This window comes from Bombina bombina, chromosome 7 (assembly GCF_027579735.1).
Source record: "Bombina bombina isolate aBomBom1 chromosome 7, aBomBom1.pri, whole genome shotgun sequence".
NCBI classification, from domain to species: Eukaryota; Metazoa; Chordata; class Amphibia; order Anura; family Bombinatoridae; genus Bombina; species Bombina bombina.
Genome location: NC_069505.1, coordinates 102,874,192 through 102,892,441, shown reverse-complemented (window position 1 = coordinate 102,892,441; position 18,250 = coordinate 102,874,192). Strand labels below are relative to the sequence as shown.

Below are 18,250 nucleotides of genomic sequence, written 5' to 3'. Positions count from 1 at the left end.
ATACAGATTTACGAGCCTGTAACATAGTATTAATCACGGAGTCAGAGAAACCTCTATGACCAAGAATCAAGCGTTCAATCTCCATACCTTTAAATTTAAGGATTTCAGATCCGGATGGAAAAAAGGACCTTGTGACAGAAGGTCTGGTCTTAACGGAAGAGTCCATGGCTGGCAAGATGCCATCCGGACAAGATCCGCATACCAAAAACCTGTGAGGCCATGCCGGAGCTATTAGCAGAACAAACGAGCATTCCCTCAGAATCTTGGAGATTACTCTTGGAAGAAGAACTAGAGGCGGAAAGATATAGGCAGGATGATACTTCCAAGGAAGTGATAATGCATCCACTGCCTCCGCCTGAGGATCCCGGGATCTGGACAGATACCTGGGAAAATATTTTACAGGCAACACCATATTGTTAGATTAAAAGATTGTTTTTAATAAAATGCAGTACTATGTAGAAATCACTTACTCCAAACCATCAGGTTTACTTATCCGTTTTTTATTTGCGATACTGTGACGGTACATAAACATTTACAAATATTTTCCATATTTTGGGTCATACACTTACATAGAAATTTCCAATGCCCTTGTAGGGGGATAGACAGGAACTTTATCCTGTCAACTATACCTAGCGCTTATGGTGCAAACATAACATGTTCTTCTTATTCATTAGAACATATTATTTTACTACTACCTGCAAGTCTGTGTTTAACCCCCTACAAATGGGCTAAACACATAGTTACAATGTCACTGCTAGTCCCAAGCACACAAGGCCAATGACAGCTGCATGTGGAAAGCTGGGTTGAACAACTACCTGTTCTGATTGGCTCACTGTGTAACACTTCTCTGCAGTTCCACTACAATACTTGAAAAGGTTAAATACATATACTTACATGGTCGGTAGTGCTGAAAGAGTACTGTGTGCGCTATAATGGGTGCTTTAGAATTGAGACAAATCCAATAAAGGGCAGGAAGAGGATGGATCCAGAAGAATGTTGTTAAAATATGACTTTCATATCTCTATAAAATGATTTGCTTTTACCATTCAAAAGAAAAAATAGTTTGCCTTTTTAAACATTAAAATGTACTTTACAGCTGCAAATAGCCTCCCCTTTCTAAATTGTGCAGCAGGAACAGTAAAAAAAGTATTTTAAAATTAAAACAGTTTCTGGGCCACTTTGAAATGGTTGCCAAGCTCCGCCCACTGATCACATCACGATCTTGGCTACATTTAGGCATCTCTGCTGAATAGCATTGACAGTCGGATTTGCATCCAACTAGTGAGCCTTTTCTGATTGGATCCCATATGCAGCCCAGGTCATCAGTGGGGCGGGAGCTTGGCAGGTCATTTCATAGTGGCCAGAAACAATATTCTATTTAAAGATTTTTTTTACCAATTCCTGCTGCTTAATATATAGAAGAGGTGCAGGAAGCTAATAGCAGCTTAATCTAAGGGTAAGACTTTAAGATGACTAACGTGTAGAATGTCCCTTTAAGTATATGAAAAATGTTGCAATTTGTTGTTAAACAGTCTTGTATTGAATCAAATTTGTACAACACAGAGCAAGTAACTAACATTGGCCTGAGATGTCTGCAGAAGCTCACAGGTTAAATAAAGAAGGTGTGACGGATAACTGCAACAGTTTAAAGCACAAATTACACAGGTGACATAACATTATTTTATATAAAGACAGAAAGTGCAGAGTTTCTAACAACAATAATAAATTTACTTTAAATATTAAAGCCTGTCATTTTGTTTTCTAACCTGGAAGAGAAGTGGAGAGCTCTTATGGCGCATTCTACCACATGAGTATGGCTCATTCTTTATCCGCCAGTAAAAGGAGGCCATGTTATATAGCACCCAGGATGTGGTATTCTGAATAAAACAACAGGTCACTTACAACAAAGGTTTCCTCTGAGATTGCAACAATACAGCCTGGGGTAAAAAAATCCAGAATACAGTAATAACGAACCACCCAGCAGTTTAATGTCTCTTAACCCTTTAATGACCACAGCACTTTTCCATTTTCCTCACCGTTAGGACCAAGGCCATTTTTTACATTTTTGTGGTGTTTGTGTTTAGCTGTAATTTCCGTCTTACCTCATTTACTGTACCCACACATATTATATAACCGTTTTCTCGCCATTAAGTGGATTTTCTAAAGATACCATTATTTCAACATATCTTATAATTTACTATAAAAAATTTTTATAAAATATGAGGAAAAAATTAAACTAACTTTGACCCCCAAATCTGTTACACATCTACAACCACCAAAAAACACCCATGCTAAAATAGTTTCAAATTTTGTCCTGAGTTTTATGAAATACCCATGTTTACATGTTCTATGCTTTTTTTGTAAGTTAGAGGGCAAGTAAATACATGAAGCACTTTGCTATTCCATACCATTTTTTTTTTCAAAACTAGCGCTAGTTACATTAGAACACTAATATCTTTCAGGAATCTCTGAATATACATTGACATGTAAATATTTTTTTTTTAGAAAACATCCCAAAGTATTGATCTAGGCCCATTTGGTATATTTTCATGACACCATTTCACCGCCAAATGCGATCAAATACAAAAATTTGTTCACTTTTTCAAAAAAATTTCACAGAACTTTTGGTTTCTCACTGAAATTATTTACAAACAGCTTGTGCAATTATGGCATAAATGGTTGTAAAATTCTTCTCTGGGATCCCCTTTGTTCATAAATAGCAGACATATATGGCTTTGGGCGTTGCTTTTTGGTAATTAGAAGGCCACTAAATGCCACTGCGCACCACACGTGTATTATGCCCAGCAGTGAAGGGGTTAATTAGGGAGCATGTAGGGAGCTTTTTGGGGTAATTTTAGCTTTAGTGTAGTGTAGTAAGACAACCCCAAGTATTGATATAGGCCCATTTTGGTATATTTCATGCCACCAGTTCACCGCAAATGCGATAAAATAAAATAAAAAAAAACGTTAATTTTTCACAATTTTAGGTTTCTCACTGAAAATCATTTACAAACAGCTTGTGCAATTATGGCTCAAATGGTTGTAAATACTTCTCTGGGATCCCCCTTTGTTCAGATATAGACATATATGGCTTTGGCGTTGCTTTTTGGTAATTAGAAGGCCACTAAATGCCGCTGCGCATCACACGTGTATTATGGCTAGCAGTGAAGGGGTTAATTAGGGTAGCTTGTAGGGAAGCTTGCAAGGGTTAATTTTAGCTTAGTGTAGAGGCTCGGCCTCCCACCTGAAACATCAGGACCCCCTGTCCCTCCCAAACAGCTCTCTCCTCCCCCACACCCACAATTGTCCCCCCGCCATCTTAAGTACTGGCCAGAAACTCTGCCAGTACTAAAATAAAAGTGTATATTGTTTTTGTTTTAAAGCATATTTACATATGCTCTTTGTAGTGATCCCCCTTAGCCCCCAACCTCACTGATCCCCCACCAAAACAACTCTCTAAGACCCTCCCCCTCTGCCTTAGCGAGCACCATCTTGTCTGCCAGTACCCAGTTTAGTAAAAAAAAAGGAATTTTTTTTAAAAAAAATGCCTTTTTCTGTAGTGTAGCTTCTCCCCCCCCCCCACGAAGACTCCCATCACATGCAGATCACTTAGAAACTTTACAATATTTTTTTTTTCCATATTTATTAGTTTATTTTCAGATTTTTTCTGTAGTGTAGTGGTTCCCCTTCCCGCTCAGTGCACGCGCGCGCGGCCGCGCCCCGCCGCCCCCGTGCAACGCGCGCTCCCATGCGCGCCCCCGTCGGTCCCGCCCCCCTGCAACGTTACACGGCGCATCGATGGCCGCCCAACCCGCCTCGTGCTCCCACCCACCAACGATACCGCCATCGATGTCCGGTGCAGAGAGGGACCCAGAGTGGCTCTCTCTGCATCGGTGGCCATTTAAGGTAATTGCAGGATGCCGTCCATATCGATGCATCACTGCTATAACCTGAAAGCAGTTGGAAGCGAGCAGATCGCTTCCAGCTGCTTTCCACACCGAGGACGTGCAGGGTACGTTCCTCAGGTGTTAACTGCCTTTTTTTTTTTTGAGGACGAACCTTGCACGTCCTCCTGTCGTTAAGGGTGGGTTAACCACTTGACGCCATTAGGATGTTTTATGCCGTCCTAAAAGGCAATGGGGCTTAAATGCCTTTAGTACGGCATGTAACGTTTTAACTTTTGCATCGTCCTGCTCAATACTAAAAGTAAACGGCGGATGATCCAACGGGAAGACCTGCCTAGCAACGCAGGGCAGTTCCCCAGGAGCCAATCAGCACGTTGGTTTTTTTTAAAGCACATGATCGCAGTGACAATCATGTGCTTCATTTTTACTTTTTTGTTTACAACTGGAACTTGGATGATCGTGTCCATCCAAAAGGGGTTAAACATAGAAACATACAATATTGCTGTGTGTATATATTATTTATACACACAGAGGGTAGACTGATGATCTACCTTTAGTATAGAACAGCTGTAACAGAAGCCAGTAATTAAAACATAGCTTCCAATGGAATGTAGAACAAAACAGTCATGAAAGATCAATCACCCCTTTGTGTCAATATGACCTTGGCAGTACCATAGGTGTGAGGCAATGCACAAACTGCTGTCTACTTGAGAAAAGATGAATGATTAAATTATGTTTCATCACAAGAGAGCCACATTATAGCCGTCGGTGCTTTCTTACTTCTTGTCACGTTATATTAAAAGGGACATTCCACTCAAAATTGAAATTCACATAGATGAATTATATCTTTGAACAGAAACATATTTGCAAAAACGCTTCTAGGAAACAATTATCACTTTTTAGTGTAAACATTTTTCTCTGCACGTGCCATGTGAAGCATAGCTATATATGCTCTTGCTCCAGGATTTTAAATACTGCAGCTGTTCAGAAACACCAGAAGGGCTTGTATCCTGTCAGCAATGAAAACATAATTTAATGCTTACCTGATAAATTTATTTCTCTTGTGGTGTATCCAGTCCACGGATCATCCATTACTTGTGGATATTCTCCTTCCCAACAGGAAGCTGCAAGAAGAAGCAGCCACAGCAGAGCTGTCTATATAGCTCCTCCCCTAACTGCCACCTCAGTCATTCGACCGAAGACAAGCAAGAGAGAGAAAGTAAGGAGAAACCATAGGGTGCAGTGGTGACTGTAGTTTAAAAATAAAATATACCTGCCTTAAAATGACAGGGCGGGCCGAGGACTGGATACACCACAAGAGAGAATAAATTTATCAGGTAGAGCATAAATTATGTTTTCTCTTGTAAGGTTAGTCCATCCAGCGGATCATCCATAACTTGTGGGATACCAATACCAAAGCTAAAGTACACGGATGAAGGGAGGGACAAGGCAGGAACTTAAACGGAAGGTACCACTGCCTGTAAAACCTTTCTCCCCAAAAATACCTCCGGAGAAGCAAAAGTATCAAATTTATAAAACTTTGAAATAGTATCAGCGAAGACCAAGTCGCCGCCTTGCAAATCTGTTCAACAGAACCCATTTTTAAAAGCCCAAGTGGAAGCCACAGCTCAGTAGAATGAGCTGTAAGTCCTTTCAGGGGAAAGGCTGCAGGCCAGCAGTCTCATAAGCTAAGCGTATGATACCTTCTTAGCCAAAACGAAAGAGAAGTTGCCGAAGCCATTTGGCGCCTCTCCTCAGTCCAGAGGTAGACAACAAACAAAGCAGATGTTTGACGAAAAATCTTTTGTACTTAGTAGAATAAAACTTTAAAGCACGAACCACGTCAAGATTGTTAATAGACGTTCCATTCTTTGAAGAAGGATTAGGACACAATTACGGAACAACAATCTCCTGATTGATATTCTTATTAGTATACCACTTTAGGTAAAAACCCAGGTTTTGGTACGCTAAAACTACCTTATCTGCAGTGGAAGATCAGATAAAGGGAATCACACTGTAAGGCAGATAAACTCGGAAACTCTACTAGCCGAGGAAAAAGCTATCCAAAAGACAGAACTTTTCCAAGATAAAAGCTTGATAACTATGGAATGAAGAGGTTCAAAACGGAACCCCTTGGAGAACTTTAAGAACCAAAATTTGAACTCCATGGCGGAGCAACTGGTTTAAACACAGGCTTGATTTTAACTAAAGCCTGACAAAACGCCTGAACCGTCTGGGAACATCCGCCAGAACGCTTGTGCAAAAGAATAGATAGAGCAGAAATCTGTCCCTTTAAGGGAACTAGCTGACAATCCCTTTTCCAATCCTTCTTGGAGAAAAGATAATAGTCCTGGGAATCCTGACTTTACTCCATGAGTAACCTTTGGATTCACACCCCAATAAAGATATTTACGCCATATCTTATGGATAGAGTTTTCCTGGTGACAGGGCTTTCGTGCCTGAATTAAGGTATCAATGACTGACTCGGAGAAGCCAACGCTTTGATAAAAACAAGCGTTCAATCTCCATGCAGTCCAGTCTCAGAGAAATTAGATTTGGATGGTTGAAAGGACCCCTGAAGTAGAAGGTCCTGTCTCAGAGGCAGAGTCCATGGTGGAAGGGATGACATGTCCACCAGATCTGCATACCAAGTCCTGCGTGGCCACGCAGAGTGCTATCAAAATCACAGATGCTCTCTCCTGCTTGATTTTGGCAATCAGACGAGGGAGCAGAGGAAACGGTGGAAACACATAAGCCAGGTTGAAGGACCAAGGGCGCTGCTAGAGCATCTATCAGTGTTGCCTTGGGATCCCTGGACCTGGATCCGTAAGAAGGAAGTTTGGCGTTCTGGCGAGACCCCTGAGATCCAGTTCTGGTGTCGCCCCCAACGTTGAACCAATTGTGCAAACACCTCCGGATGGAGTTCCCACTCCCCCGGATGAAAAAGTCTGTAGACTTAGAAAATCCGCCTTCCCAGTTCTCTATACCTGGGATATGGATAGCTGATAGGTGGCAAGAGTGAATCTCTGCCCAACGAATTATCTTTGAAACTTCCAACATCGCTAGGGAACTCCTTGTTCCCCCTGATGGTTGATGTAAGCCACAGTCGTGATGTTGTCCGACTGAAATCTGATGAACCTCATTGTCGCTAGCTGAGGCCAAGCTTGAAGAGCATTGAATATCGCTCTTAGTTCCAGAATGTTTATTGGGAGGAGGGTCTCCTCCTGAGTCCACGATCCCTGAGCCTTCAGGGAGTTCCAGACTGCCCCCCCCAGCCTAGAAGGCTGGCATCTGTCGTTACTATTGTCCAAGCTGACCTGCGAAAGGTCATACCTTTGGACAGATTGACCCGAGATAGCCACCAGAGAAGAGAATCCCTGGTCTCTTGATCCAGATTTAGTAGAGGGGACAAATCTGTGTAATCCCCATTCCACTGACTGAGCATGCAGAGTTGCAGCGGTCTGAAATGTAGGCGGGCAAACGGCACTATGTCCATTGCCGCTACCATTAAGCCGATTACTTCCATACACTGAGCCACCGAAGGACGAGAAGTAGAATAAAGAACACGGCAAGAATTTAGAAGTTTTGATAACCTGGTCTCTGTCAGGTAAATCCTCATTTCTACAGAATCTATCAGAGTTCCCAGAAAGGAAACTCTTGTGAGAGGGGATAGAGAACTCTTCTCTTTGTTCACTTTCCACCCATGCGACCTCAGAAATGCCAGAACTATGTCCGTATGAGACTTGGCAATTTGGAAATTTGACGTCTGTATCAGAATGTCGTCTTAAGGGGCCATTGCTATGCCCCGCGGCCTTAGGACCGCCAGAAGTGACCCCAGAACCTTCGTAAAGATTCTTGGAGCTGTAGCTAATCCAAAGGGAAGAGCTACAAACTGTTAATGCCTGTCCAGGAAGGCAAACCTGAGAAACCGATGATGATCTTTGTGTATCGGAATGTGAAGATAAGCATCCTTTAAATCCACTGTAGTCATGTATTGACCCTCCTGGATCATAGGTAGGATGGTATGAATAGTCTCCATCTTGAATGATGGGACCCTGAGAAATTTGTTTAGGATCTTGAGATCTAAGATTGGTCTGAAGGTTCCCTCTTTTTTGGGAACCACAAACAGATTTGAATAGAAGCCTTGTCCCTGTTCCTCCTTTGGAACTGGGTGGATCACTCCCATAACTTGGAGGTCTTGAACACAATGTAAGAATGCCCTTTTGGAGGGGAAGCTTTGAAGTCCAGAAGATATCCCTGGGATACAATTTCCAACGCCCAGGGATCCTGGACATCTCTTGCCCAAGCCTGGGCGAAGAGAGAAAGTCTGCCCCCTACTAGATCCGTTACCGGATCGGGGGCCAATCCTTCATGCCGTCTTAGAGGCAGCAGCAGGCTTTTTGGCCCTGCTTACCTTTGTTCCAAGCCTGGTTAGGTCTCCAGACCGACTTGGACTGGGCAAAAGTTCCCTCTTGTTTTGTATTAGAGGAAGTTGATGCCGCGCTCGCCTTAAAGTTTCGAAAGGCACGAAAATTAGTTTGTTTGGCCCTTGATTTATTGGACCTGTCCTAAGGGAGGGCATGAACTTTTCCTCCCGTGATATCAGAAATTATCTCCTTCAAACCAGGCCCGAATAGGGTCTGCCCCTTGAAGGGAATATTAAGAAGCTTAGACTTTGAAGTAACGTCAGCTGACCATGATTTAAGCCATAGCACCCTACGCGCCTGAATAGCAAAACCAGAATTCTTAGCCGTTAGTTTAGTCAAATGAACAATGGCATCAGAAACAAATGAATTGGCTAGCTTAAAGGGACACTGAACCCAAAAATTTTCTTTTGTGATTCAGATAGAACATGAATTTTTAAGCAACTTTGTAATTTACTCCTATTATCAAATTTTCTTTATTCTCTTTGGTATCTTTATTTGAAATGCAAAAATCTAAGTTTAGATGCCGGCCCATTTTGGTGAACAAGCTGGGTTGTCCTTGCTGATTGGTGGAAAAAATCCATCCACCAATCAAAAAGTGCTGTCCAGAGTTCTTAACCTAAAAAAGCTTAGGTGACTTAATTCAAATAAATATAGCAAGAGAACAAATTTTGATAATAGGAGTAAATTAGAAAGTTGCTTAAATTTGCATGCTCTATCTGAATCACAAAAGAAAAAAATTGGGTTCAGTGTCCCTTTAAGTGCTCTAAGCTTGTCAAGTATATCATCCAATGGGGTCTCTACCTGTAAAGCCTCTTCCAGAGACTCAAACCAGAAGGCCGCCGCAGCAGTGACTGGGGCAATGCATGCAAGAGGTTGTAGAATAAAACCTTGTTGAATAAACATTTTCTTAAGGTAACCCTCTAACTTTTTATCCATTGGATCTAAGAAAGCACAACTGTCCTCGACGGGGATAGTAGTACGCTTAGCTAGGGTAGACACTGCTCCCTCCACCTTAGGGACCGTTTGCCATAAGTCCCGTGTGGCGGCATCTATTGGAAACAATTTTTTAAAAATAGGAGGGGGAGAGAACGGTACACCTGGTCTATCCCATTCCTTAGTAATAATTTCTGAAAACCTTTTAGGTATTGGAAAAACATCAGTGTAAACAGGCACTGCATAGTATTTATCCAATCTGCACAATTTCTCTGGCACTGCAATGGTGTCACAGTCATTCAGAGTAGCTAAAACCTCCCTGAGCAACAGGCGGAGGTGTTCAAGCTTAAATTTAAATGTTGCCATATCAGAATCAGGTTGAATCATCTTCCCTGAGTCAGAAACATCACCCACAGAAAGAAGCTCTCCTTCCTCAGCTTCTGCATATTGTGAGGGGGTATCAGACATAGCTACTAAAGCGTCAGAGTGCTCTGTATTTCTTCTAACCCCAGAGCTGTCTCGCTTTCCTCGTAACCCAGGTAGTCTGGATAATACCGCTGACAGTGTATTATCCATGACTGCCGCCATGTCTTGTAAAGTAAACGCCATGGGCACGCTAGATGTACTTGGCGCCTCTTGAGCGTGAGTCCCTTGAGCGGGAGTCAAAGGCTCTGACACGTGGGGCGAGTTAGTCGGCATAACTTCCCCCTTGTCAGATTCCTCTGGTGATAAATCTTTTAAAGACAGAATATGGTCTTTATAACAAAGTGAAATCAGTACATTTGGTACACATTCTAAGAGGGGGTTCCACCATGGCTTCTAAACATAATGAACAAGGAGTTTCCTCTATGTCAGACATGTTTAAACAGACTAGCAATGAGACCAGCAAGCTTGGAAAACACTTTACAGAAAGTTAACAAGCAAAAAATTAAAACGGTACTGTGCCTTTAAGAAAAATAAAAAAGGTCAGAATTTGAAAAACAGTGAAAAAAAAGCAGTAAATCAAACAATTTTTACAGTGTGTACAATAGGCTAACAGAGCATTGCACCCACTTGCAAATGGATGATTAAACCCTTAGTTTCAAAAACGGATCAAAAAAAACGAAATAGACGTTTTTTAACAGTCACAACAAACTGCCACAGCTCTGCTGTGGCCCTACCTTGCCATACAAACGACTTTAGCAAGCACCAAAACCCTTCAGAGAGGTCCTATAGCATTCAGGGAACTCCTTCAAGGAAACTGGATGTCTCAGTCTGCAAAAGTTAATGCGCAATTAGGCCCCTCCCACTTCCTGTCTACACAGTGAGAGGCCTAACAAACTATCTCTAGGCAAATTTAAGCCAGCCATGTGGAAAAAACTGGGCCCCAATAAAGTTTATCACCAAAAGGCATATAAAAAAACGTTTAAGCACTCCCAGCAAACGTTTAATATTTCAGTAACTTGAAAAAATAATAAGAGTGTTACCTCTAATAGTAAGCATACTAGTCGTTATTAAATCACTGTAATCATGCTTACCTTGAATAAATCCGGTATCAACAGCATTTTCTAGCATATACATTCCTCTAGAAAAAATTAGACTGCACATACCTCATAGCAGGATACCCTGCATGCCATTCCCCAAGCTGAAGTTACCTCTCTCTTCAGTTAAGTGTGAGAACAGCAATGGATCTTAGTTACAACCTGCTAAGATCATTAGAGACCACAGGCAGATTCTTCTTCTATTTTCTGCCTGAGACCAAAATAGTACAACTCCGGTACCATTTGAAAATAACAAACTCTTGAATTGAAGAAAAACAACTAAATTACACCACATCTCTCTAACTGCTTCCATGCTTGTCGAGAGCTGCAAGAGAATGACTGGGGGTGGCAGTTAGGGGAGGAGCTATATAGACAGCTCTGCTGTGGGTGATCCTCTTGCAGCTTCCTGTTGGGAAGGAGAATATCCCACAAGTAATGGATGATCCGTGGACTGGATACACCTTACAAGAGAAATAGAGTCACTACCAGATGATACAAGAATCTTAGGCGCTCTGTGCTGTGTTTAAAATGTCAATTGTATCGCGATTGACCCTGCAAATCTATGTGCTTAACCACAGCAAAGGGGTTAAATACAGTTAAAATACTAATCAGGAGTCGCATAAAACTGCTGGTCCAAAGCGGAAACCAACAGACAAAAGCTTGGTCATGCAACTAGTGCTGGCAATTGGGTCAGCAGAAATGTCCGCTCAACACCAGCAGTTCTCTGCAGTTCCCAAACAATGATTTACCTATGTTTTTAACTGCTTTCAGGGGTTAACTACATAGATTTGCATTGTTGATAAAATGACATGCTATAACAAATCACAGCCCTTTAAAAGGTAAATTGAAGCTAGAAGGAAAAGCATGTATGTGCACAACTAATAATAAAAAATCCGTTGCTCCTTGGCTGTGAGCAGGTAAAACAATTTCAAATACACACCTCATTACTTATATATATATTTTAGAAAGCCTGAGCCTCAGTTTTGAATGTGTTCTAACACTGTTTGCCATGGTTCAGTCTGTGCATCACTCGTGAATGTGAACTGCTTTGGTGTCGCCCATCCACTACATCTCACCTTAAGAAGAGCTTCATTTATTCTGTGGCCCATGTCCTCAACAGCTCTTCCTAACCGAGGGGACAGGGAATTGAAGACAGGATCTTCCTTAGGCAACAGAGGAGCTGAAAGATTTAATCTCTCTTGGATGCCCTAGAAAAAGCAAACAAATATGCAAGCGCAAATTGTTTATAGTGTATGGGAGATAGAATGGCAGAACAAGCAGAATATAATAGACTTACCCGTAAATGCTGAAAGGCGTGAATGCTAAAAGGAAGCGCTATGATTTTGGTGCAGTCAGGTTGCGTTAGGTCAGGAGGAACAGGACTGTGTGCAACCACATAGTTTTCAGGGCTAAAGCGTCAAATAAGAAATGATAAAAAGTCAAACTTTTACAAAAGATATAAATCTAATTCTGACGTCTTAAATAATCCTATTTCTGAAGAAGAAATTAGAAGAAATTAAACACTGTGCCCAGATTGCTTACTTGCAGAGTATTATAAAATCTTAATAGAAAAGCTTACAACTCTAGAAACATTTTTAAAGATGAATAAAATAATAAATTAAGCAATAACTTTACTGAGTCAATCATTTCAAATGTGCGTTGGTATTACAAGTTACCGGCAATGCCAACGCGACCTCCATAGACTCCAATGGAAGCCTCGTTTTCACGCCGTGAGACATGGCAAAGAACCTAGCACAGCACAGGGGGTACGTCGCACAGCATTGGGCAGCAAATTAAAAATATATATGTATATGAATATATACATACATATTTATGTGTTTAAATATGTACATACACATATTAACACATAAATATAAATGTATTTAAGCATATACATATATATTTCAAGAAAACACACAGTCCCCATAGACTTCAATGTAAAGGCATTTTTTATTGCAGTTTTTTTTTTCTCCAACACCCCCACATCCCCTCACTTTAACCACTTATTACTGCTTCTTGCAGTTATTTTAATTTATTTATTTATTTTAAATAAAGGAAATGTCCACCTTATTTGGGAGTCTTTTTAATCAACCAGGAGGTCTGACCTCTGGTTAATTGCACTTAGCGAATCAAATATGAATGTTTCTTGTAATAAACATTGTTCACTATCCAGTTGACTGCTACTATTTAGCAGGATACCTTGTTACAAGTAGGGATAATTATAGCAGCATAAAATGTATTCTAACTTAATGTGTGTGAAAAATAAATATGCTTGTTTGAAAAAGTAACAAAGTAGCCATGCTGATATATAAAGGTATTATTGATGTAATGTGGAATACTGTGATGTACTGTTTAGACTATTTAAATAGCAGTCTAGTCACTTGCATTTTTAATAATATGTGTCACTTTAAATTTTCTGTGACGGAGATATCAGTAACTATAAAGGAGAAGTTAGCTCCAACACACAGCATCTGAAAAAGCCCTGGCAAACTCCTTAGCGGGAGGGGCGAAATGCGTCATCTGGCAATAGACTTTCTATTAATCACCATGGTGACTGTGCAACACACAAAAGGTATAAGCAAAGAATATCCCCTACAACTTCACAGAAGCAAGGAGTGGCAGAGGTATAGCGGGACAGCACTAGTAAAGCATAACGGCACCCACAAGGAAGGGCAAAGCAATACAGCTTGATGGCACGTAGGTGAATCATTTACACTGTGGAAAGAACAGTGATGTATTCTATAGCTGAGCATGTGAATGCAAATACTGCCTACACTTACAGCATCTGCAGGATCACTATGTTTCCGGGACTTGCCACATAGATGTAACCTTCAAGTGAGTCCTTTTGGCTTATAAGGATTTGAAACCTTGCCGCACTCTCTCAGTACCATTCACCTCTATAGTGTATTTGGAGCGTGCAGGCACACTAAGAGCTCCAAACTTTTGTGGACATTGTTACCAGCACAAGCAGTTTTGAGTTTGTATGGAGGCGTGCAACATGCACTAAGTGCCTCCTTATTCACGAGACGGTATACACCGGATCACTGCCCCTATAGAGAGTGGTGGATATTCTGCTTATTAAGATGATTTTATAGAGGTAAAAACATATAGGTGATAGGTTAATTCTTGCAGCTCTAGTGCGGCTTTTGTCATTCTTTAGCAATTGACTTTATATCAATTGCTTTCTCTGTTTTATATATATATATGTGCCAGTGTTATGATGACTGCCTGCACATTGCACATTTATATTTTGTTAATATAACTTGGAATGCAACAAACATTGTTTGTTGTCTATGTCCTATCTGATCATGAAAGAAAACAATTCGATTTCATGTCCCTTTAACCTGAAAGTAATGTATGCAAATTAATAGAAGTTACTAAGTTAAAGTGCCATAAAACAGGTTGAGATCTGTGCATATCCTAAAAGGGCTAATTAACTAAAAATTGTTTGCATAAAAAAAAAAATGTTTAAAAATTGCTGGCAAGTATTTTAAAACATTTTTCAAAAATAAGCAGAAATACTTAAATAGCAATGCTGTCTGGAGCACTGTGCTCCACCCCCCTTATCAGTGTTTAGACACAGGCATTGTATTTCAACTGAGTTGACAGCTAGGCATGCTCCAGCAGATAATCCCTAGACACTTTTGCACTCTACCAAAATAACCATAGATATAGATACAGCCATAGAAGGAAATGTGTGGGGGGAGTTAGAGCTTTACAATTCAGAAACATAAAAAGAAAGGGTTAATGGCGAGGCACTGCATTTGCAGGTAAAGTAATTAAAGTACATATATTATTTTGTGTCTATCCCAAATTGTTTTATGTCCCTTTAAACCTATTCAGAAAGAGCTAAATATACAGATAAACCAAGCTGCTATTCACAGAGCACAGGAACAAAATGCAGAGGAATAAATTACCTGATGTTTTTGCTTTCCAAGGAAATGTATGTGCCATCGTACAAGTCTAAATCTCCCAAAGGCACCTTAGCTTTAATACAGTCAGGGTCCTGTTTGTAGTGCCTCTGTTCCAGGCCTGTGTCTCTGTCCTCATTCTCCTCAATATGGATTTTCTGTGCAACCAAATGTTTCTGCAAAAATAAAAATAAATGCAATGTTAGAGTGACTGATCAAACTGACGGAGGTCGGCTTCCATCCTATAAGTGGAGGGACAATATCAGCAACTAAAATGGGCTTTCAGTCCCTGATCTCACCTCCAACTCTTTGAGGTAGCCAACGGTAGTTTCTTGTCTCATCAATATCACTAAATCATGAGGGTGTTTCAGGTTCATAGGAGAGTCCACCTTTAAAGTAACACAATAATCAGAAGAGGAACATTAAAATACATAAAAGGGATAGTAAAGTCCAAATTAAACTTTCATGATTCAGATAAGGTATGTAATTTTAAACAACTTTCTAATTTACTTTTATCATTAAATGTGCTTTGTTCTCTTGGTATTCTTAGTTGAACACTAAACCTAGGTAGGCTCATATGCTAATTTCTAAGCCCTTGAAGGCTGCCTCTTATATGAATGCATTTACAGTTTTTCACAGCTAGAGGGTGTTAGTTCATGAGATTCATATAAATAACATTGTGCTCAGGCACTTGGAGTTATTTAAAAGTCAGCACTAATTGCCTGAAATACAAGTCTGTCAAAAGATTTGAGATAAGAAGGCAGTCTGCAGAGGCTTAGATACAAGGTAATTACAGAGGTAAAAAGTATATTTCTATAACAGTGTTGATTATGCAAAACTGGGGAATGGTAAATAAAAGGTATTATCTATCTTTTTAAAACAATAATATTTTTTGTGTTTACTATCCCTTTAAAGGAACATTAATTGTCCCACATTTAGCATCAATTCATCTTCCCAAAAACACCAAAATAGGATTTAAGAACTATATTGTTAAATAGAAACTAATCATTAAACCTGAAAATTAATTATTTTATCCCTAATGCATCACCATGCAACTAAAACAACTAATTTTGAAAATATTACATACTGTTACTGGCACCTCATTTATTCATGTTTATAACGCTATATAGTTTAGCGATTAGGTAGTTTATCAATAAAGGTAGTCATTCCAAATGAAACAGAAAATGCTTTACTAAATTTTTTAACAAATGCATTTATTTGTGTAGTGTTTTATTATATTAAGGGACATGATACCCAAATGTTGAAACACTTGAAAGTGATGCAGCATAGCTGTAAAAAGCTGACTAGAAAATATCACCTGAACATTTCTATGTAAAAAAGAAAGATATTTTACCACAAAATGTCCTAAGTATTCACATCCCATTGTGAAGGACTTTAAGCAGCAAATCAGTATGCCTTGTGCACACTCATGTTAATTTCCCTATTCAGTTTAAGGAAGTTTACTATGAAATCTCATGAGAGTTAAGCGAAATCTCATGAGATCACAGTAAAAGAGTTCATGACCTCAGTACTGTTGATTGGCTGCTGTTCATTTCTTCATTTTTTAATTTTTTTTACCTGCAGCTAGACAGCAGCTAAAGTATAACTTTTTACACAGCACTTACTCTGGTGAGCTGAGTAGATTGTGAGGTAAAATATCTTCCTTTTTTACATAGAGATGTTCAGGTGATATTTTCTTGTCAGCTTTTTACAGTTATACTGCATCACTTAAGTGGATTCATTCGCCACCCTGCCATTTTCAGAATCCACCGGGATGCAGCAAAGGCAAACGGAGCATTACAAAAAAAAAAAAAAAAAAAAAAAAAAAAAAAACGCCCGCAATAAGTAATAAAAAAAAAAAAAAAACAACCGTCCACAATAAGTAATAAAAAAAGTAACCGCCCGCAATAAGTATTTGAAGAAGAAAACGAACCGCCCGTACGAACTATTAAGAAAAAAATAAACTAACTGCCCGAACTAAGTATTAAGAAAAAAAAGAAAAAAACAAATAACCAATAAAATTATTCACCCTCTAAATCTGCCAACCACAACATCGCAAACTACCTAATACATCTATTATCCCCTAAACCTCAAACCCCCACAACGCAAAAAACGAATTTAATGACTAAGCTAGGGTTGCCACCTTGGACATATTTTCCTGGACACTTATGAGTTACACATGTTGCAGGGTGTGCAGAGAGGAACATGTATTGTGTTTCTGGACAGCACTATTCATATTCCTCCCTGCACTCCCTGCAGCATGTGTAACTTATAAGTGTTCTGTATTATAAGGGACGGGTGGCAACCCTAGACTAAGTCCCCCTAACCTAACACCCCCTAAATTAACCCCTTAATTACATTTAAAAAAAATACTACATTACAATTAAAATTAAAAAAAATACATTACATTAATCTAAAATTACAGAAAATAAAAAAGGCTAACATTACAAAAAAACATAATTTATGTAAGAACTTACCTGATAAATTCATTTCATTCATATTGGCAAGAGTCCATGAGCTACTGACGTATTGGATATACAATCCTACCAGGAGGGGCAAAGTTAACCATACCTCAAAATGTCTAGAAATACACCCCTCGCCACACCCACAATTCAGTTTAACGAATAGCCAAGTAGTGGGGTGATAAAGAAAGAAGTAAAAAGCATCAACAAAGAAGAAAATACATAAAAACGGTAGAATTTAGTAAATGTATGCAAAGAAGACCAAGTTGCTGTTTTGCAAATCTGATCAATTGAAGCTTCATTCTTAAAAGCCCACAAAGTAGAATGAGCTGTAATTCTCTGAGGCGGGGCTTCAAAATAAGCTTCATGAATTAAAAGCTTTAACCACAAAGCCAAGGAAACAGCAGAAGCCTTCTGACCTTTCCTAGAACCAGAAAAGATACCAAATAGACTAGAAGACTTCCTGAAATCTTTAGTAGCTTCAACATAATATTTCAATGCTCTTACCACATCCAAAGAATGTAAGGATCTCTCCAAAGAATTCTTAGGATTAGGACACAAGGAAGGGACAACAATTTCTCTATTAATGTTGTTAAAATTCACAACCTTAGGTAAGAATTTAAATGAAGTCCGCAAAACCGCTTTATCCTGATGAAAAAAACAGAAAAGGAGATTCACAAGAGAGCAGATAATTCAGAAACTCTTCTAGCAGAAGAGATGGCCAAAAGGAACAACACTTTACAAGAAAGTAGTTTACTGTCCAAAGAATGCATAGGCTTAAAAGGAGGAGCCTGTAAGGCCTTCAAAACCAAAATAAGACTCCAAGGAGGAGAGATTGATTTAATGACAGGCTTGAAACAAACCAAAGCCTGTACAAAACAGTGAATATCAGGAAGCTTACCAATTTTTCTGTGAAATAAAACAGAAAAAGAAGAGATTTGTCCCTTCAAGGAACTTGCAGACAAACCCTTATTCAAACCATCCTGAAGAAACTGTAAAATTCTAGTAATTCTGAAAGAATGCCAAGAGAATTTATAAGAAGAACACCATGAAATATAAAAGTCTTCCAAACTCGATAATAAATCTTTCAAG

At 39.5% G+C, this 18,250-nt stretch overlaps 1 protein-coding gene across 1 annotated transcript in view; it reads right to left on the bottom strand.

The window, feature by feature from the left end:
* The window catches only part of TTC17 (tetratricopeptide repeat domain 17), a 327,287-nt gene that overhangs the window by 291,636 nt on the left and 17,401 nt on the right, over window positions 1-18,250 (bottom strand). The window contains exons 2-7 of the mRNA XM_053689293.1: window positions 14,996-15,085; window positions 14,703-14,872; window positions 12,083-12,194; window positions 11,862-11,993; window positions 1,747-1,877; window positions 1,578-1,635 (exon numbers count right to left, since the gene is read on the bottom strand). Coding sequence (XP_053545268.1) covers window positions 1,578-1,635; window positions 1,747-1,877; window positions 11,862-11,993; window positions 12,083-12,194; window positions 14,703-14,872; window positions 14,996-15,085 — 693 coding nt within the window. The remainder of the gene's footprint in view (window positions 1-1,577; window positions 1,636-1,746; window positions 1,878-11,861; window positions 11,994-12,082; window positions 12,195-14,702; window positions 14,873-14,995; window positions 15,086-18,250) is intronic.